The following is a 21,920-nucleotide window of genomic DNA, read 5'->3' on the forward strand; positions in this document are numbered from 1 at the left end:
TTAAAAATGTTTTAATTGCCACCGCACTTCAATCAATTTTGCTGCATGAAAAAAAATGAAAGTCTGCCGAGATGAAAAGAAAATACGCACATTTCAAAGGGCCTAAGGGAGTAATGTTGCTGAGAAATTAGCAGAGGTGGGACAAAGTCATTGTTATGCAAGTCCAAGTCGAGTCGCAAGTCATCAAATTCATGACTCGAGTCTGACTCGAGTCCAAGTCACATGACTCGAGTCCACATCTCATAGGTGGGACAAAGTCATTGTTATGCAAGTCCAAGTCGAGTCGCAAGTCATCAAATTCATGACTCGAGTCTGACTCGAGTCCAAGTCACATGACTCGAGTCCACACCTCTGGAAATTAGTGCCGTCAAGGGAAGAGGAAAGGCCACTTGACAAAACTTGAAAGAACAGACCGGTGTGTGCAGACATGAATACTGTACACACACAGATGAAACGCACATGTACATTTAATGACACACGATTACTATTTTGGTAATTAAAACTAAAAAATTCTCCACTCGGGAGTCAGACATCCGTGCATTAGTCGGATGTAATTTATTTGTGGCTTCACTGAGCAGGAAAACAGATTAAATAACATACATCTCTCGCGTTTACCTGACGCTTTACAAAGACATTTGATTTATGAAGTAAAATCATCAAACAATACTTATAAACGAATGATATTTACCCCTTAGGACCCTTTAAATTATATTTCACTTGACTAACTCAATTCTTCAGTGCATGTAACTGAAACAAGTTTGTTTGAAATTCTGTGTAAAATGTGACAAAATTGAGTGTGAGAGGGAGAATAAAAAATGTGTTGGGATCTAAGAAATCCAGCAATTTGAATTGCAGTGTATAATATTACATGTGCAACCATGAATGAAACCATTAATATCAGTTAAACCCCCATAATACACGCATCAACTCATGCTCATGCGAATCCATTATTCGCAGTCGTGAGATGGATTGTGTCACCGCAGGACCGTGACGTCGCACGGAGGCCGTCACCTGGCAGTGGATATGTCATGCCTCATGGCAATGGTGGTCTGTATGTTAATCGTAATGGAACTGACTACAATGATATTGATTATTGGGGCTGGGGGAGTGGTAATTATTCGCCCCCCCCCCCCACTCCTGCAAAGTAATCAACTGTTACAATTCGGGGTCATGATTCGATTCAGAAAATCGATTATCTTTGGACACGGTGTTGAATGCAGCAGACTATGGTGGCTGGAAGGACAATTTTAACATTTCATATGGCATATACAAATGTAATAACATTAATTCCTACACCGATGCATGTATTACGAGCTTAGGGATCAACATTGATCGATGAATCGATGCATCGTCACAGTGTGCAAACCTGGTGGCCAACTACAAGAAACGTCTGACCTCTGTGATTGCCAACAAGGGTTTTGCTACCAAGTACTAAGTCATGTTTTGCAGAGGGGTCAAATACTTATTTCCCTAATTAAAATGCAAATCAATTTATAACATTTTTGACATGCGTTTTTCTGGATTTTGTTGTTGTTATTCTGTCTCTCACTGTTCAAATAAACCTACCATTAAAATTATAGACTGATCATTTCTTTGTCAGTGGGCAAACGTACAAAATCAGCAGGGGATAAAATACTTTTTTTCCCTCACTGTATGTATATTGAACTTCTTTAGCACCGTACGTAGAAAAACCGTGCTAATTGGAGGTGCCGTAAACAGATGGGGATTAGTCCACCCACGGGAGTAGAAGGCAGTGTGGAACAGATGGGGATCAGTCCACACACACGGACAGAGGGGAGTGTTGAGTGATAATGCTCTGAACAGCTGCGACGTCAGTGGTTGGCACTCACTTGCGCCCGCGGGTCGGGAGGTACTCGCCACCGTATTTCCTCCGGTTGAGGATGAGAGCGGCGATCTCTGGCACGTAGCGAGCGAACATGGCCTGGGACGCGGCACACAAACACCACAAACCCGTGTGAGCCGGCGTGTTCGCGCGCTCGAAACCGTTTACTCAAGGGCCCTTATATTCTGAACAAACGGCCACTTTTGTTTGGAACCCTCGATGTGATGGAGCTGATTTAAACAGATACGGACTTAAGTCAGAACTTAGACTGAAACGGAAGTGGAAAACAACAGCAGGGAACGCGACGTTGCTGAACGGGCAGTGTGTGTGTTGGAGCGACGCCCACAACAATGAAAACAGCGAGTTGGCACAGTAGGGGACACAGATGGGGCATCGATCAGTCATCTCAGTCAGTCAACCCATGGCACCTGGGTCTGTCCCGTGACCTCCTGCCAGTGGGCGGTCGACACTTCACGTGACCTTAAAGTGCACCTAGCCTGGCACAAGTGCTGTGATGAAGTCACCGCCAGTTAATGGAAAACGGCGGTTGTGTTGCCGCCGGTTGCAGAGGACTGCGGTTCTAGCCCAGTATCTGCCCCCATGAATAATGCGGGCCTGTTGACCATCTGCTACACGTTGGATGTTAAAAAATTCCAGCGCATTATACAGAAAAATTTAACCCATAAAAACAAAGTTTTTCACTATAAATCCTTTATATGAGTGGCATCGGTTTTATTTTATTATTCATTTCTGTTTTTCTTGAGTAAGAGTTTCATTTTTATCACGTTGGTATTTTAAATAAAATATGAAAAAAATAATTCCTAAAAAGTGGACAATTTTGGAAAAAAGATTTCACGAAAATAAATTATCACGCACAACGAGTATGTGTGCAAAATGTCAGCTCGATTGGATCACGGGAAGTGGGTTAAAAAACGACCGAAAGATTTGCATGGTCGTAAGCGCGCAAGCAAGCAAGCAAGTGAACTTAATATAAAGGATTTAAAAAATTAACCCGTAAAAACTAAGTTTTTCACTATAAATCCTTTATATGCGTGGTGGCTAGAGTCCTCTCGTCCTCTGGCTTGAGATGGCTGCCACCTATGGGTCAGATGATTGCCTGCCACCATTAAGCAATTGGTAATTAAGTATTAAAAAAAAATTCCTAAAAAGTGTAAAATTTTGGAAAAAAAATTTCACGAAAATACATTGTCACGCACAACGAGTCTGTGTGCAAAATGTCAGCTCGATTGGATCACGGGAAGTGGGTTAAAAAACGACCGAAAGATTTGCACGGTCGTAAGCGCGCAAGCAAGTGAACTTAATATAAAGGATTTTAAAATATATTCGCCTGTGGAGGACGCGGGGATCGATCCCGCGACCTTTGGCATGGGAAGCGAGGGCGCTACCAACTGTGCTACTCCGCCACGGCCTGTGGAGGGGTTACGCTCTGGGCTCTTACACTGTGACGTTCAGCCAAAGCCATGAATGAGTTCTATTTGAATATATGTAAAATATTTTTTTTTTGCCTAAAAAGTGTAAAATTTTGGGAATTTTTTTTCACGAACATTAATTGTCTCGCACAACGAGTCTGTGTGGAAAATATCAGCTCGATTGGATCACGGGAAGTGGGTTAAAAACGACTGAAAGATTTGCACGGTCGTAAGCAAGCAAGCAAGCACGCAAGCAAGCAAGCAAACTTAATATAAAGGATTTAAAAATGACGTGTGTGTGCTGGCATCAAAGGTACACATTTTTGCCAAATTGTTTGTAAATTACTTAATTGGATAAATTCGCAAAGCAACACTCCCAGACTGTACTCTTAATGGTAAATTGGGTGTGAGCAGTGGTGACGTTAAAGAGACACGATTTTGTTGTGGCTTCCCCTTGGCTGTTGGGCTGCCTGTCTGTGCAGTAACACAGTATAGTGCTGTACATCCAGTCGGACGATCACAGATCGCATTGTTTGCTGTAAAACATCAACGAGGTAGCCACGGCATGGCAGCGCAACAAACATCTGTGCCGATTTGTCCGTGTCGCCCCTCCTGCGCTGGGTTCCTCCAGGTATTCTGGTTTCCTCCCACACACGACATGGTCACTAAAATACTCATTTAAAAATGAATTACCATTGATCCCATTGTCGAATGATCCTAAGTTTCGGGAGTCAGTGAAGCATTGCTGGAAAAATAAATGAAACAATTACGATCGTATTTCATTCAGTATTAACAATATCCTGCAAGGTGGTGCTGTTGGTATATTGCTCAAATCACGCTCGCAAGGTTGTGAGATCAAATCCTATTTTGGGTTCAACTCAGGCCATCATCCCTCCACGGTTGATAAGGAAAGTCAGGAATGGTCATGCTCTGTAGAGTTTGGCAGCTATCGCAATTAAAATGTCTAATTATGACTTTTGGCTCAGGGCCACAAAGAAGATGAGTAATTCCTCACATTAGCTTGGAAGGGAAACAGTCTGGATCAACTTTTATCGGTTCACATCAGCTCTAATCCAAGCGACGCTCTATTGCAAATGCAACTTAGCAGAGAGTATAACATATTGCACTCACACACGCAGGTCTTTTAAGTTTAAATAATTTGGTGTGCATCTCATTGCACGCACGGTCACAATTAGGGTCGTAATGGGTTTCACGAGTGTGCAAAACAGTAGCACCGCCGCTATCGTTCATCACCATAATCACACACACAACACACACACAGCACAAACACAACACTCTCTTTCCCTTCCATGTCCCACCCTGCTGCATATCTACGAATCAATCTCTTGCCATCTGCCAGCCACAATACTCATCTCCAGGGCAGGAGGTCTGCAAACCCTACACACGCATGCACGCGTATTCCATACACGCAAAGTGACGTATGAATAAACATCAACATGACCGAATGGAAGATAATGAGTGGTAAAATATAGTTGGCTGAAAGGCATCGTGAAAAGCCCTTAATAATCTACGCGGCGTGTATGCGCACAGCAGCCTGATTCAGTTTTACATTTCAGCTTGTCCTAGTCAAATGTTACAGCGTAATAAAAAACAAATTCTCGCAAAGAAAATTAATTTGACTGCATCTCAAGACGCACTACAAACACAAAACAGTGGACAGGAGCCATTAACTAAAGCCAACCAGCAAAACTCAGTGTTGCCACCGTAGTCATTTTACCTCCAGATCCAGTGCCTTTTTAAATCCTTTATATTAAGTTCGCTTGCTTGCTTGCGTGCTTGCTTGCTTGCTTACGACCGTGCAAATCTTTCGGTCGTTTTTTAACCCACTTCCCGTGATCCAATCGAGCTGACATTTTGCACACAGACTCGTTGTGCGTGACAATCAATGTTCGTGAAAAAAATTTCCAAAATTTTACACTGTTTAGGGAAAACAAATTAAATATTTAATTACCAATTGCTTAATACTGGCCGACAATCATCTGACCCTTAGGTGGCAGCCATCTCAAGCCAGAGGACGAGAGGACTCTCGCCGCCACGCATATAAAGGATTTATAGTGAAAAACTTTGTTTTTACTGGTTATACTTATTGTGTTTCCCAAGTGACCAATTGTTGTCAGGGCGACTAGCAACAAATCTGGGACGATGGCACGATGCAGAGTTAGGAGCCATTCCAGGTATGCTTTAAGGATCATGCGGCGGTTTACTGTGTTTAACCCACGGTAAATTGTACCGTGACAATTTTAACAACTTTAGAAGGGTCTATCAAGTGATTTTTTTACATTTTGGCAACACTCGCGAAACTGGGGGCAGGCAGCGAGGGGGGGGGGCGTCTAAAACTTAGACCGCTCAAACTGAGCAGCAAGTCCAAGGCCCCGGTGCCAGCAAAGTGTATGGGTAAAGCACCAACGTCCAGGGACGATAGAATCACGAGACCCAGCGCCAACCATGGGCCTTGTGTCAATGAGATTCACAGCCAGAGAGATGGAGAGGGCCGATGAGATCAGAATCTGGCGAGGTATACACAGGCTCAGCGTCAGCAAAATCCCATGGGTGAGTGCTGACAAGGTCTGGGGACAAAATTCAAGAAGTTTGTGGAGGTGAAAAAATCTAGAACAAGGTATTGTGGGAGGAGGCTAGGCTAGGGGTCAGGAGGCAGCACGATAACTAAGCCAGCAATGGAGGGGAAATTAAATAAAAAACTAAAGGCGGGTGAAATAATAAACGTATATAAAACAATACAGAGGAAGAGGGATGGACTAGGGTAAGTTTATGGAGGAATTTTATTCCTCAACCCCCGCACACAGATGTGGGGTCACAGGTCGCGTAAAGCTGGCACAGCCAGATGTTGGCCGTATTCCCATAATGCTGCATGTTGTTGTGACCGTCACATATTTAATTATTAATAGTGATCATAAAAATTCCATTCATGATAAAAAAAAAATCTTTGCTTATGCGACCGCTTGGTAGCCTCACAGAAAGAGCTCTCCTCTGAGTCAATCTATATGACAGTTTATTGCTGAAGCTCGGTGGTAAATTCTACAGGAATTTCTGAATGCATTACATACGCTATGAACCTTATATTATAAACCCTGTATCCGCATCTTTGAGAGTAGACTCTTACGAATTGTGCCAAAGCTAAAATAACAATTAAAAAAATCCCACGAATATAACATTGGTCGCGAACTACTGTGCTCGATAGAGCGGTGCGGCTCACTGTCCAATTTTGCAAGTTCAGCTCCCATACAGAAGTTGACTTGGCCCTATATCCCTCGAGTCCACAATGGTTGCCCTCTCTAGATTAACTCACTCCTGCCGTGGGAATTTTGAGCTGCCATTACTTTCTCGGAGATATGCGGCCCCTTGCCACGGCCATCTCTGCTTAACTGCTCCTCTCACCACCTGCATTGGAAGTTTCAACGGATCTCGATGTACTCTCACCTGGTCAAACAAGGGACGACCATCGTTTCATTTGGAAACAATCCCCACTTGAAATCGCGCAGTGATCACTGTCACTTAAACCGATAAATCGTACCTCCCAAATCATCGAACGTATCACGGTAAAAAAACACTCAGGGGTATAAATGTACGGCCGAGTTATCCCCAACAGATCCTGACGCGTGGAAGCAGAGATTGTAATAAAGCACCCTGCAACCACTGAAGCTGCTGTCATTGCCCTCGAAAATGTTCCGCTGTCAAAATGGGAAATATCTCCCTGCAGGGTATGCCGAGTGCCAACCCGGGGAGACGGATGTGACTCGTGGCTCTTTCACCATTCATATATTCATCAATCCTTGTTAATGGTGGTATTGATAAACATATGCATGCATACGCAGTTTTGAACGTGTCAAGATTATATTTATGTGTGTGTATTTAGCAACCGATCGCATTATTTGCAAAACTCTCATTTTTAAAACTCCACTGGGATAGCATTTTTTTTTCCAAAAGAGTTTTGTAAAATTGCATGAGAATATTCAGAGGCAAGAGTACAGGACACAATACATCTACCAAAGTGAAAAAACACGCACACACATATAACCACTGCAGACTTAAACACGCAATCTGCCTGGGGGGTGCTGTGCTCAGAGCACTTATCTCACACTCAGAGGGAAGAGTTCAACTCCTGGCTGGGTGGTCCATTCAACCACTGCCATATTTCACCAACGAGAACCAAGAGCCGAAGCAACTCTTTGTGGGGAATCAACAGTGGGCCGTCTTCTGGAAAGTCTGTTCTCTGCCATTGGAATGTGGAACTTCCACTATTGCCTTAAGATCACCAATGGAAATTCATTCGAGCAATACCAATAGAAATGAACACGAACCAACAATTGCTTCAGTAGAGGAAGGCACCGTGAAAGTTGATTTTAAATAAGCAACACATATAAAGTGAAATCAAAGTGGGTTTTTTGTTGCAAATATGAGTACTCACCTCCTGTTTACAGCCCTGATGTAGTGGTGGAAAATCCCCTATTCCCTGGCAGGAGACAGTCTTTGAACAGGACAACCACACTTGTCGTTCGCACAAAGTTACGTTAATTTGAACAATCTTACCAAGATAAAGCTCCGTGCCTATCCTTCTGATTGCAAACCGCACACTCAACCACTGCACCACCTGGCTGGATATGTAATGAAACATCAAGTTAATGTCATCATCATCAGCAGCAGCACCATGTGTCTATCAACAGCTGGATGAAGACCTCTACCCATGCTGTCACCATATTGCATCATCCTACGATGCCAAAAAACCCATTACGCCCCATCACATGACCTGATCTCACTGTGTCATTTCTGTTTGATGTTCACTGTGGTCGTCTGCAGCCCACATGCACTCACTTTTCTTCTTCAACGTTAACAGCGGTGTCTCTGATTTGAATGTATTCTCCGATCCACGTGAACCGCCTCTCCTTTCCCGTCTCCCTCGAGGTAGAAGTCTAATTTACAATACTGTATCCGTTTATGTGTCTTTGTACTCTTTTTTAGCATTTGCTCCATTTCCTTCATTGGTCTGTATGAAATAGCTAGAAGTATGCAATGGCTGAAAACCTTCTGGTCCCTAAGCACATACGTAGGTATGTGAAACAAGTCTGCAAATATGTACATATATATGAAGATTAAACCACACATTTACTGATAACAAAAGCAAGCGGACTCGCCAAAGAACAAACACAAATTTTAAACATATTGACTTTCAAGAAAAGCAAAATGGGCCTGCCTGGATACATCACCAGAGGCGGATGAGGTCCGGCGATGGATATTAATGATAAGAGTGGTAGCCAAAGGATGGAACGTGACCGAGACAGCATCCACCACTCAGATGGAGCAATGCAATCATCTCCCGAGCAAGTGCACGATAAATTGTTGCATTGTGAGACTGCGAAAGACGCGACGGCTTGGTGGGAGGCCTTCAGCCAGCAATAGGATAGAGCATTGCCGGTGATGATGAGAATGGGTGTTTATCAGTGCATGCTAATGGTTCTTACGTGGGGGCTGTAGGGAGACGCTGATGATGAATTGGCAGCTGAAGGAGGGAATGCCCCCAAGAGACGACCACTGGGGGAGATGGAGTGATGAGACCAGCTCATGTGGTATCTGAAGCTGTCCCAGTCACTCCACTAGGGTCAACTCAACGGTATGTGCCGCAGTTTGAACTGGACATGGTGATAGTCACACCACCCCTCCATGGGGCATGCTGACCTTAGTAGGTGCTCATTAACAGCAGCAGCCTATCTTGCAAAGTCAGGGGTTCTTTACCTGGGCGTCACGCTGCACCCCCTGGGGGTGTGAGATGCCCTTTCTGGGGTGCGAGACGTGGCAAGATCTTTCTCGAAGGTTAATCATCAAAACACAAATTAAGCACGGGCACATAAGTCCAACTACTTTGTTTAATCAAACCTATGTGTTTATACTCTTTGGTTCTTTCTGTAATGTCACGTAGGTATAAAATAAAATAAATCACGACGTTTCAGGCGCAACACAAGCGTCCATCATCAGGTGAGACAACCACAGCAAGAAACAATTGCTGAAGTGGGCAAAAGGGCTGCTGTAACAAGAGGCTATATAGGTAAGAGAGGGGGGGAGCAAGGGGGGAGAGATAGAGAGGGGGTGGAGGAGAGTGCTCGCGAGCACCCCCCCTCCCCTACCCCCCCCCTCTCTATCTCTCCCCCCTTGTCCCACCTGATGACGGATGCTTGTGTTGCGCCCGAAACGTCGTGATTTAATTAATTTTATACCTACGTGACTTTACCCAAAGAACCAAAGAGTATGGATCCCTGCAGTCACGAAAACTTCAAACCTATGTGTATATAAACATTATTAAAAAATTCACGATTGAGAACCAAAGGGGCGCAAGGCTGCAGTAAAGGTTAAGAACCACTGGGCTAAGTGATGGATGTTTGTCTTGTGTGTGTGTGTTAGCATGGTGGCTCTATAACAAAGGGCGATAGTGTAGTGGTTAGTGCACTTCGCTACGGACCTGGTAAACCAAGTTCAATTCCCGCTCACGACCAATAAGAGTTGGAAAATATGTGAACCGGTTCTGGGCCTCCCCTAGATCGACTCAACCTTAAATGAGTACCCGGTGCTGTGTGTGAAAATCAGCACTGGTGAGACAAAGGCGTCCGAGGCGTGGTATTGGCCACCCACTCACTCGTGTGTCGTGCCGGCCTCCGAAAGGTGGACACGTGCTAACAGCTCTTACCCCAACAATCTGTTTTCGGCCGTACAGGGGATCGTACGTTTTTTTTGTGTGGTGGTTTTGTGGCACAGTGACACTGCGAAGCAGTGAGTTGAGCGTGCGTGGGTGCAGCTGACATGTCAGCGAGGCATGCCAGGGGGAAATCGCTGTCCGCACCCGGCGGCCGGTGCATGGTCCGATAATTCGGCGTAAAACAAGCAGCTGGTGAGGTTGGCATCATTAGCCGCGCTGCGCGAAAACAAAAGGGCCATTCTATCTCCCACGACCACCTCACGTGTCTTACTGGACCACAATAGCTGCTCGCTAACAGGAATTGTCTCAACAGTCGAGTGGATTTTGGTTTGGTTTTCCGGTGTTTCTGTGTATCTGTGTGCATGTCTGTGGATATGAATGTGTGTGTTGTAGAGCGGTAGAGTAGCGGTTAGCGCGCTGTACTACGAACCTGGCCACCCGAGTTAGATTCCCGCTTACGGCCAACACCAGTGACAATTATCTGAACCGGTCCTGGGCCTCTCCTAGGCCTCAAATGAGTACCTGGTGCGGTGTGTAAAAACATCGCCACTCGGAAGACAAAGGCGGCTGGGGGTGGTTCTGGCCCACCCACCCACTCGTGTACCGTGCCGGCCTTCATAGGTACTCGCAAACACCACTTGTCTTTGAATATGAATAAACACGTGTCTGTGTTGTGGGGAGTGGTGGCACAAGCGGTTCATGCACTGCACTATGGACCTCCTCACCTGAGTTCGATCGTTGGCCACGGTGAAAATTATCGACGCGTTATATCTGAACTGTTGCTGGGCCTTCCTCTAAATAAACTCGGCCTTAAATTAGTACATTGCTTGATGCAGTACTAAAGACGACCGGTGTGTGGGCGGTCACACAACCAAACTTGTGCGCTGTGCCAGCCTTAACAGGTGCTCGCGAACAGCACTTGCCCCAACAATACTTTCAAGTCTATATGGATGACTTTGGTGCCTTTTTGTTGGTTAATGGACAATAAATTAAAGCCAAAGTGTCTCCCTATTCAAACGAACACGCAGGGTGATGCGCACCTTTGGTGGCACAGAATCAGAAGTGGAAGTTCAACATTGCCACGATGGTGGCCAAACGGTCGTGGACGACCACTGCTGTTGATAGCGGTGGTAAGGTCATTGCACCGCATTACAAACTCAGAAACTTACATCTGATAAGCAACAAGGCCTGCTGAATTCCAGCTCTTGCCAAGTCACTGGACTAAGTGTTTTTCTTTCTTTCAATGTACGTGTAGTGACATCGCGGATGTCACTGTGTAATGCCGGCCCTAGAGAGGCACGGCGTGCGATGTAGCGACATCGCGGGCACCACGTGTATGTGGGTGCAGTACCGGCCCAAGAGGGGCTCAGTGAGCGCTGACGAACAGTGCTGGATGGCACCACGCTCTGCGTGCAGTGCCGACCCCTACAGGATAGGGTGTGAGAATGCCGGCCAAGGGAATGGGGTTACTATAGGCCGTGGCACTCTGGTTGACCCCAGAGTGCCACGGTTAAGTCTACACAGGGTTCCCAAGTGGGGGCTAGGAGTGGTCACGTGTTAGGGTCGAGATTCTGCTCGAGGATTCTAGAAGGTGGTCATGGCTAAGGGCGGGGCCAGCCACGCCACAGAGGATATAAGCCGGGTCTCCGAGAGGGACTGGCTGCTGTTGTTCATCCTGAAGAATCTACGTTCTACGTCCTACAGGGTCACCAACACGTGGACCAGGACCCAAGCTGTGGTCCGGTCTGTTGTAGCTACTCCCAGTGTAACTCATGTAGTTAGATTGGTGGTCCACCACCATAGGTTGCTATCTTGTTAAGGGGCAGTTACCCCTTGTGTTGGTATTAATAAATGTGTTGCCTCCAAGAGTAGTCTGCGACTCAGTTGAAGTCACTACATACGTATGTATGTGTATTTAATAATTGTGTATTGCAATCTCCACTATATCCCAAAGATTCTAATTTTCTCGCTGTCCCTTGGCTAAAGGTGTATTATGTCAGTGAGCTCCCGCCTGTTATAAATAATAAATAAATAAACGCCGCACATCCATCACTGTGGTTGCTGTGCCATGCTCTTCAAAGACCATGCCAACTGTTTGATTCACCTAACGTTCGTTCTTTAATATATTTTAAGTGCGCCCATTGGCAAACATGTGTAGCGGAGCAGTGCTCATCTCCATGGTGGCCCAAAGTCAGTATTAAAAATGTACATTTTCTATGGCAAGGGCCAGTCTCTCCCCGAGCCAGCCACTGCTATGCGACCTGTGGCACCTTGGCCAGAGCACCGCATCTCACGACTGGAAGGTCGTGAATTCCATTTCACGTTTGGGGGGTAACTCAGCGCATCATCGGAACTGCCTCAACAATGCCTGTTGACTCAACTAATAATAATAATTCAAATGTAAATATGCGCATTCCATCCTCGTATCCCAATGCGCAATGCATGAAAAGCAGGAAACAAAAACAGAACCAGGGCAGCTGACCAAACTAAAGAGGGAAGGCCACTTTAAAGAGATGGGGTTTCAAAGCAGACTTAAACATATCTACCGACTCTGATTGACCGATTTCCAGTGGCAAGGCGTTCCATAGCTTGGGTGCCACGCTAACAAAAGCCCGTTCACCAAAAGAGCGCAACCTAGACCTGGGAGTGCTGAGCAGTTGTAGATCAAAAGATCTTAAGGACCTTGATGGAATATAAAAATGTATTAGTTCCTGCCAGAAATGTGGGGTGAGCCCCTTTAAAGCCTTATATGTCAACTGTTCTTGTCTTTGAGAGAAGAGTATAAGCATGTGCGTTGAACTTCTTTCGCACCGTATGTAGCCAACCGTGCTAATCGGAGGTGCGGGGGAAGGACAAACTAAACACAAAAATCAGTTTTAAATAAATTCGTTTTGAATCTAGATTTGAAAGTGCATAGCTCCAGTGGCTTCCTAATATCGGATAGAAGAGCGTTCCAGACGGCCGCAGAAGTGCATCTAAAAGCGCGCAATGCGGTAACTGTCTTTTTTCGATGGCTAGTTCCATAGGAATGTGGAATTTCAAACACTGGCTCAGAGAAAGCCACATATATAAATCAGTGCGCCATACTTTTTGTGCAGAGACATTTTGCCTCCTGTTCTATATCACATCAACGATACGAAGCCTGGGAACGTTCATTCTGTCTTAAGAATCACCGCCACAGTGTGAATGGGGTTGTCTTTCATTCCCAGGTGCTTGTTTCAAAGTGCACCACAATCAAGCAAAAGCAAGTCAATATAAAACGCCTGCACTTAATTTTAAACGAGACAGCAGGGGGAAGCCATAAACACTGCCTGATTTACTGGGTGATTTTACTCATCCTTGCACGCGTGCACAGCGGCTCCTAGCACTCAGTGCAGTTTAGGCGCTTTTTTTCCTTTTCAGCACAATAAAGAATAAAATATGACGTGGAGGGTACCGTGGACAAACCACGATGCCAAATTGTCATTTCGAAGCAATTGGGGCTGAAAAATAATCGTACAAATTGATCAGGAACCTTTAAGTGCATGTAGCTAAAATGTATTTATAGTCTGAATGCTTTATGATTCATGTGAAACATCTGCCGGTGTCATTGCATTCAGGTGCAATACAAAATGTAAACAGTTTTATAATCCGAGTTTATGTTGTGCTGCTTACCATCGTCCATTGTTACACGACATGTGCACTGCACCAGATTGGGTTAAATGATGACGTCACCCTGCTGCTGCTCTATTTAAGACCGAGAGCAAGTGGAGGGCTTCACCATTCTGGCAAATTGCCCGATGATGCTGGATGTAATTACCAGCGAAACGTCGTACTCAAAATTGTAAGTGATGTTGATTCACTCTTCAACACACCGGTGGGCTAAAGTAGTGAACTATTTGTCTTTTGTAAACGTGACACTTTTTTTACTGTTTGGCCGTGTCGGGTGGTGGAGGGTTACGACACATTTCTAAATAACGCGATCTAACCCTAAACATCTTTATTATGAATGTACAGTTAAACCGAACACACTGAAAATTGGAAATACATTTTAATCACAACAACTAATTTAATGGTTTCCCAGTGGAATAATGCATCAGTTATGAAATATTCATGCCGATGATTAAGGCAATCCGCAGGCTTGCAGCTGCTGCTCATTCTGAACTCGAAGCTCCACACAAACCATCGTGGGCATTGACATCGGAAGAATTGAAAAATTGAAAAAAAATATGAGTCATTCAATATCTCGTGTAACTGTTTAGAACACATGCCAATGCTCTCACCAGAGTTCATTGTAATTCTCCTGACTCTGTATCATATACGGATCACCTGGCTGTCCCGTCAGCCCATCTCGCTCAGCGCCAGCCAGAGAGATTTGGCTAAAGTCACTCCAACATTACCAAGAGCATATTCTCATAGAATTCAGTCACTCAGCCAGGCCTCAGAACGTGGCTCTTTCATGAGGAATTTCCTCTCTGAGCACGTTTGATGGCAAAGGTGTGCGAGCACGTGTGTGTGTGGACAGTGGGGAGCGGCAGGGCCGGATTCAGATTGTGTAGGCCCCTGGGCTACAGGTACTGTGAGGCCCCCAGTAATATCTTCAAAAGGAAAACAAAATTAAAGAAAAATCAAATGTATTTTTACAAGGCCAACAACAAATACAATAAAAGCATTCACAAATGAAATAACTTTTCACTTAATCCCTGGAGGCCCTCCAGCTGACAGAGGCCCATTGGCTGCAGCCCCTAAAGCCACCCATGCCTTAATCAGGCCCTGGGGAGCGGTGGTGTAGCGGTTAGCGCGCTGACCCGAGTTCGATTCTCGCTCCCGGCCAACACCGGTGACGATTATGTGAACCGGTCCTGGGCCTCCCCTAGGTCGACTCAGCCTCAAATGAGAACCTGGTGCAGTGTGTAAACATCGCCACTAGGAAGTCAAAGGCGGCCGGGCGTGGTGCTGGCCACTCACCTCCTCATGTGCCGTGCCTTCATAGGTTGCTACCCGCTAACAGCACTTGCCCCAACAGTCTGTTAAGGCTACACGGGGGATCTTTGTCTTCTGGACAGTCGTTGAGGCAGCATCGAGTGAGTATTTGATGGGTGGCAGGTGATTGTGCTGCGGCAAGCCGCGATTCAATGGGAGCGTTCGTGTGTGCGTCTGCGAACGGCGGTTGTTGTGATTGTTGTGATTTTGTCTTTACTTGATTGGTAGTGTAATCGTTTAACCATTTTTTTGCGTCTTGTTAGTTTGAGAGGTTTTAGGCACGCGTTTTGTGAGCATACGTTAGCGTGTTTGTTTGTTTGCTAACAAGCGTGTTTGTGCATTTTGTGTGTGTATGTCTTTTGTGTTTTTACATTTAATATGTGGAGTACACTCCACTACAGTAGTGCACAGTATGGTAAAATAATTTGTATAAGAATAGGTTTTACCATTTCTGGGAAATAAAACAGGTGTAGACCAATCAGTTTCAAAGTCAATGCATATATTACCAGAGCATGTTTTTGTTTGCATGATCACCACAAGTATGTGTGGTGAATGCAGACATGATTCCTTGCAAAATGTTTCTGTTTGGTGTTTGAACATCTTAACAGAAAGGGTAACACCTAATACTATGCTACTGGCAAGAAAGGTCCCATATTAAAGTAATTTGTACAGTAGTACAGGATTTCAAGGATGTCATGGTGGTCCCCATTTTAAAGTAGGGGGCCCAGACTGAATGAAACAATTATTGGGAGATCTTCCTCCTCAGTCTACCGGTCTGGGCAAGAATTGCTCAACATCGCCTTACCAGGAGCCCCAATGTGGTTTCAGACCAGGGCGGTCCTGCACAGATGCCATTTTCTCCGTCCATCTACTACAGCAGAGGTGTAAGGCATTTCAACAAGACCTACATCTCTGCTTTATTCACCTGGTCCATGCCTATTACACCATCAAACAGGCCAGGGCTCTGGGTTATTCTTCGTGCTTTCGGAGTCCCTGATGCTTTGCTAACAATAATCAAAGATCATCATAGCGGTGGTTTTTCATGGGTAAAGCTACGTGGCCGGGAGTCAGACCCATTTTCTGTTCACCTTGGGGTGCGTCAGGGATGTTCTCTGGCCCCTACACTATTTAACATCTTCTTTGACCACGTAGTTTGAGAAGCTATTCATGGCTGTACTAGAGGAATTTCCATCTGGTACAGATACAATGGGAGGCTGATCGATGCCCGGCTGCGGTCAAAGGATGGCTCTCTATTAGTCAACCATTTTATGTATGCTAATGATCCGGTAATTGTTGCTCACTCTGAGAAGCCAATGGAATGATAAAATGGGGCCGTACCATCAGCCCCACCAAAACTAAGCACCTGCTTCTGTCATCGAATGCTCCACCTCCTCCACTCCCCATGAGTGATGTAATAGTTGTGGAGGGAGTGGAGAAGTTTTCATACCTGGGAAGTGTAGTTATGACCACTCTGGCTTGGCAGTAGAGGTCTTGCTCCACATTAGTAGTGCCATTATAGTTTCATCTGGTGAGTAAAGCTGTGTAGACGCTACCTGGCCTATTACTCCATGCAAAGCTCTGAGTCTTCTTGGCCACATTTATGCACTCTCTTCTCCATGCTTGCGTAACATGCAGCCTTTTAAAAGCACATCTGTGCCGGTTTGAAACATTCAGGCTGGCCTGGATCTTGCGTTTAACCAGACTGAATTTTGCGCTCACAGATTCTTTAAAAATCTGGACAAAGTTCCATTAGTGAGTTCTTCCGGCATGTGAGGTTGGCTGGATCATGTAGCCAACGTGCCCAGCCACCGCATGCGCACACAGCTTCTGTTTGACCAGATATAATGGACGAAATGGGCACGGCACTGGCTAGAGAAGAGATAAACTGACGATGTAACGAAAGACGTGGAGTTTATTGGACTTGCAGGTGACTGGTACCCACAGTGTCAAGATCGGCCTCTGGGCAGTTGGAGGTATTCGTCCTCCAACAACAGCGGAGGACAGAGGAGCGACGCTCACAACAATGAGTGGAGTGCAGGCAGCTAAAATCAGCAAGTTGGCACAGTAGGGAGCTCAGGTGGTGCATCTGCCAGTCATCTCAGTCAGTCGACCCATGACACCTGGATCTGACCCATGATCTCCTTTCAGCGAGCCTTCGACACTTCACGTGACCTCAAGGTGCACCGAGCCTGGCACAAGCACCGAAATTGTGTCAATGTCACTTAGTGGCTAACAGAAATTGGTGTTGTTTGTAAGGCACCGAGCAATGGTTCTGTTTTTAACAGCATGGATTTAATATGTTTTCTATCATGATTTATCTATGTCTGCGGGGAGTAGATCTTTACACAACAATGTATTCTGAAACATCTAAAACGGTATAAACACTCATTATGAGCTCCTGCGTGGCACACTGGATACTGAAGTAATGAACAGGCCTGTTGGCCTTCCAAACATATGTTAACCAGCATGGGGACATAATGCGGGCATATTTCTTTATTACCTTGTGTCACAACAGAGCATAATCAAGTGTTTTGTTGTTTACCATGTTGCTCTTTCTATTTAACAGGAAGGGCCTCATCGTGTCGAGGGAGTGCCCTCGCTAATAACATCTCGCAAATGAGTTGCGTAGAGATGCAAAAACACACGTCTATTTATTTTATTATTGCATAACGCTACACAACAGTGCATAATGAGTTCAGGTATATATATATATACCCTTATAGCTGATTGTACTTAGGGGCCCTGTCACTTAGATTGAGCAGTTTTGCCAACAGCATCTGGCCCATGCCTGCTGATGCGGCCCAGAATGTGTTTTCTTTTCTGTTTAAACAAATGTTCTCAGTTCGTATAAGTTTGGAAGGCCAATAAGCTTAGAGTACATTTATAAGCGGATTAAAAAAAGATTAGGTTATTTGCATAAACCATTGGCTTGTTAATGTTGTATTCACTCTGCGTGTGGAACTCACTGGTGCGCATTTGTCTCGCGTTTATAGAAATGTCTGCGGTCTATGAGGCTGGAGGGAGACACTTCGACTTCTTAGGCTAAAGCAAAGCGCTGCTCACCATCTCAGTCCACTGAGTGAGATTTTACGCGAAGCTTTAAATCGCGTCACAATCGGCAGCACTGCAACGCATTGCTCACGCAGGCAGCGCTGATGGGCTCCTTCACAGGACATCATCAGCTGTGCGTCTATGACTGCCACCTTAATTTACGCGCTCATTACACACAAAGTGCTTGCCACAAATGAACCACAATACCTTGCTGATCTCGTCAAGGAGCATGAACCGGCACGCGAACTCCGGTCATCCTCGCAGTGGATTTTGGCTGGCCGTCGAACAAAGGCAGTCACTGTAATGCGCGCTTTCAGATGTGTTTCGGCGGCCGTCTGGAACGCTCTTCCTTACAATATTGGGAAGCCACTGGAGATATGCACTTTTAAATCTCGATTGAAAATCATTCCTTTAAAACTGCTTTTTGTGTTTAGTTGTGTTGTCCTTCCTCCATGCCTCCGATTCGCACGGTTGGCGAAGGAAGTTACAAAAGAAGCTCAACATACATTCAACATACATACAGCCATGGGCCACGAGTGAGCAAATCTGTAAAAGAAATACCCATGTAGGCATGCAGCAGACGAAGAAGCCACACTTCATACTGAGAAGCCACACTGAGTGCTGGAGAATCGTGCTGTATACTGGAGAGCCACATTCTGCTTTTGTTTTGAGTTTGTGTTTAGCGGTGCACGCTTGTGACCCAGAGCTGTGGAAGCACCGTCGGTTGGTCATGCTGAAGTCAACATGTGAGTACGACAACCACCTTGCAGGGTTACGAGATGGCCAGAGGATGGCAGTAAAGCAAGAAGGGTTATGATCTTTGCGCGTGTATTTGTGAATATGTTCTGGTCAGATACATGTAGTGAGTCGTTTATCTTTCCAGGAAACGTCATTGAGCCTCATTACGTTATTGTTACACCTTTGAGATGTCTTTAGGTCGGCATATTATGACCGCTCCATCTCTTTGTAATCTGCCAATCCTGCCTCTCTCTGTGTCATACAGTAGGATTTGAGAGTTCATTCACCTAAAATACTATTCACACATAGAGCAGCAGCATGCAATTACTTACAGCGCAGGCGGGAACATGTGGCAGTTTTGATGGAATTTAATTAAAAGTCATTTTCGGCTCCAAGAATCCCACCATGTAGCCATCTTCCATTTCTCCCCTGCTTTGGCAACCCCCTGATTCCTTCCCAGCCCCCCCCCTGATTCCTTCCCCCCCCCCCTCGCCGACTCTCACTGACCAAACTCATTACCGCTCATTCTCTCACAAGGGGATTTCCACGAAACAACTGCATTTGAGAGACCAGTCTAAACTCACCGCTGTTATTGGACACAATGCAACCAAATATAGATTAGCCGCAGACATTATTGTATGAAATATGGTGTTTTTTTAATCACCGTACTTTGTTTTATAAATTAACACACTTAAAATGTTAATTGAATGGAAATAATGTACACTCGACAAAGTGATGTGATCGAGTGGTGGTGCAGTAGTCTAACATGCAGTAGGCTTTCTTCGCGACCAATATATTATTCATAAAAAAGTTTTTTGGTTTAGATCGCGTAAATATAAATGTGTCGTTAAACCCACCACCACCCGACACAGCCATTTAGCAAGGTTTGTCACGTAAACAAAACGTGCTAAATTAGTTACCACTTCAGCACAACGGTGTGTCGGAGAATAAAACCCACAACTTTTACAATTTGAGTACGACGTTTCGCTTGGTGATTACAACCAGCTTCGCCAGGCGATTAGCCAGAATGGTGGAGGGTGGTCAGCTCAATGTACTATATACCCAACCCGTGGCTGACACCGGTCGTGGGTGATAACTTAATCCGCTCCTTGATGGACCCCTTGCTTAACACGAACTGACAATAACGAGCGTGGTGAAATATGGTCAATCATCCCCCACGACTAACACAGCACAGGAAGGCTTATATCCAGAGGCGGTTTGACGAAGGAATTTAAATCTATTACTGTATATTCATTCAACAAAACGGCGCTTATTAATCTATTTGCACGCATTACGCGACATGCCGTTTTTTTACATTCGTGTTCGGGCACGCACAGCAGTTGAACAATATCCATCCTGCTTCTTACATCGTTTCTCCCTGGCTAAAAATCATAATAAAAAATGATTCAGGTCATCAAGTCTTTTGTGAAAGATAAAAAAAGAAATGTGGTTACTTTGCTCTGGAATATTCGCTGGATAAAGCAGACAGACGTGAAGAGAGGCATTATTGACACAGACAGCAGCTCGTTGTGCGTGTGATGATCTTTGTGTGGGGGAGCAGTGGCTCAGTAGTCAGAGCTCTGCACTATGAACCCGACGACCCAAGTTCGATTCCTACTAATGACGAACACCAGTGGCGAACATCTGAACTGATCCTGGGCCTCCCCTATGTCGACTCAGCCCTAAATGAGTACCTGGTTGGGTGTGTAAACATCAGCACTGGGGAAACAAAGGCGGCCAGGCGTGGAACTGGCCACCCACCCTCTCGTGTGCCGTGCCGGCCTTCAAAGGTGCTGGCTAACAGCACTTGTCCAAACACTCTTTTAAGGCTATATGGGGGATGTTTTTGTTGTTGCCTTGTGCACGTGAAACAGTTTTGCAAAAATGTCTTGTGTGTTCGTAAATGAGGAGCGGTAGTGCAGCTGTTAGCACGCTGCAGCACTTGCTCCTACAGTCTGTTAAGGATGTACGGCGGATCTTTGTCTTTGCGTTTGTGGCCAGTGATGGAAAATGTTGGCGATTCCACTGCACTTTGAGTCGAGCAAGTCGCGTTTGATTCCTGTTGATTTACTGACATCAGTGACAGTTCGCATCCGAACGTGTTCGGGGCTACCTCGAGGTCAACTCAGCATAAAAAAGTGCCCAGCATGTGGGCTGTAGGAAAACGCAGTGGAAAGAACATTAAAGAGGCATCCTCGGCGTGGTTTATGCTCCATTGAAGACACGACGCGCGTACTGCTGCTGTCCATAACAGGTGCTCACTGACGGCACTCACTCTCAACAGTGTGTCTAATAGAGCAGCCGTCCCCAACCTTTTTGGCACCAGGGACCGGTTTCGTGGAAGACAATTTTTTTATGGACCAGGGTGGGGGGGTCATCATTGGGTCTTTCCCCCTTTTCAAAGAAGCTCTCCAGCGACGTTTGTTTGTTACTCATTGTGGCTACTAGGGGCTAGAGCTCGTGGGCTCACCAACACTGTGACTGAGACAAGTGCGCGGTGCGGGAAAGATGCGCGGACGGAAGTGGTCAACAATAAAACAATGGGGGCGGGCCGCACGCGGACTCACCGCTGTGCGGCCCGGATCCTAACAGGTCACGGATCGGTACCGGTCCACGGCCCGGGGGTTGGGGACCCCTGTTGAATAGAGTACTGAAAAAGCGGATCTTCATCATTGCTTTAGAAAACCCGCACGCTAAACATGCATGCAGTATTTGTCAGTTCCAAAAATAAGATGTCAAATAACACAGCACAGGTGGTGGTGCTGTTGTTGTGTTTGACTGCAAGAGGTGTAAAGGAAAGCTGTGCGTTTAGACACTGGATGTTTGATATACACACACACACGAGCGCTGATATTATTATTCATGCCTCCGCTGTCAGGCTTTTTGTGTGGGCAAATTAAAAAAGCGGCGCAAATCACTCGAGACTCAATCGCTTTTGTGCTCAACCCCCCACATGGAGTCTGGTAAAAGGTGATTGACAACAATGAGCTCAGCCAGACCGCTTGCAAAATGAAATGAACCCTGATTTAGTGTTTTCAATACATATGCACAGACTAAGCACGGTGCAATGTGAACGTTCCGGCTATACGGTTAGAGAGGATAGTTTAGTGAGGAAAGTGATATTGTCATCGCCAGCCATCATGATCTAGCCACTCCTGGATGAAGGCCTCTC

General features: G+C 45.6%; 1 protein-coding gene across 1 annotated transcript in view; it reads right to left on the reverse strand.

The window, feature by feature from the left end:
- LOC144724437 (calcium-activated potassium channel subunit alpha-1-like) overlaps positions 1-21,920 on the reverse strand; it is a 169,047-nt gene that overhangs the window by 88,965 nt on the left and 58,162 nt on the right. Inside the window, exon 9 of the mRNA XM_078603558.1 lies at positions 1,851-1,942. Within this exon, the coding sequence (XP_078459684.1) occupies positions 1,851-1,942 (92 nt within the window). The remainder of the gene's footprint in view (positions 1-1,850; positions 1,943-21,920) is intronic.

Source organism: Lampetra planeri, chromosome 20 (assembly GCF_965212315.1).
Source record: "Lampetra planeri chromosome 20, kcLamPlan1.2.h2, whole genome shotgun sequence".
NCBI lineage: Eukaryota > Metazoa > Chordata > Hyperoartia > Petromyzontiformes > Petromyzontidae > Lampetra > Lampetra planeri.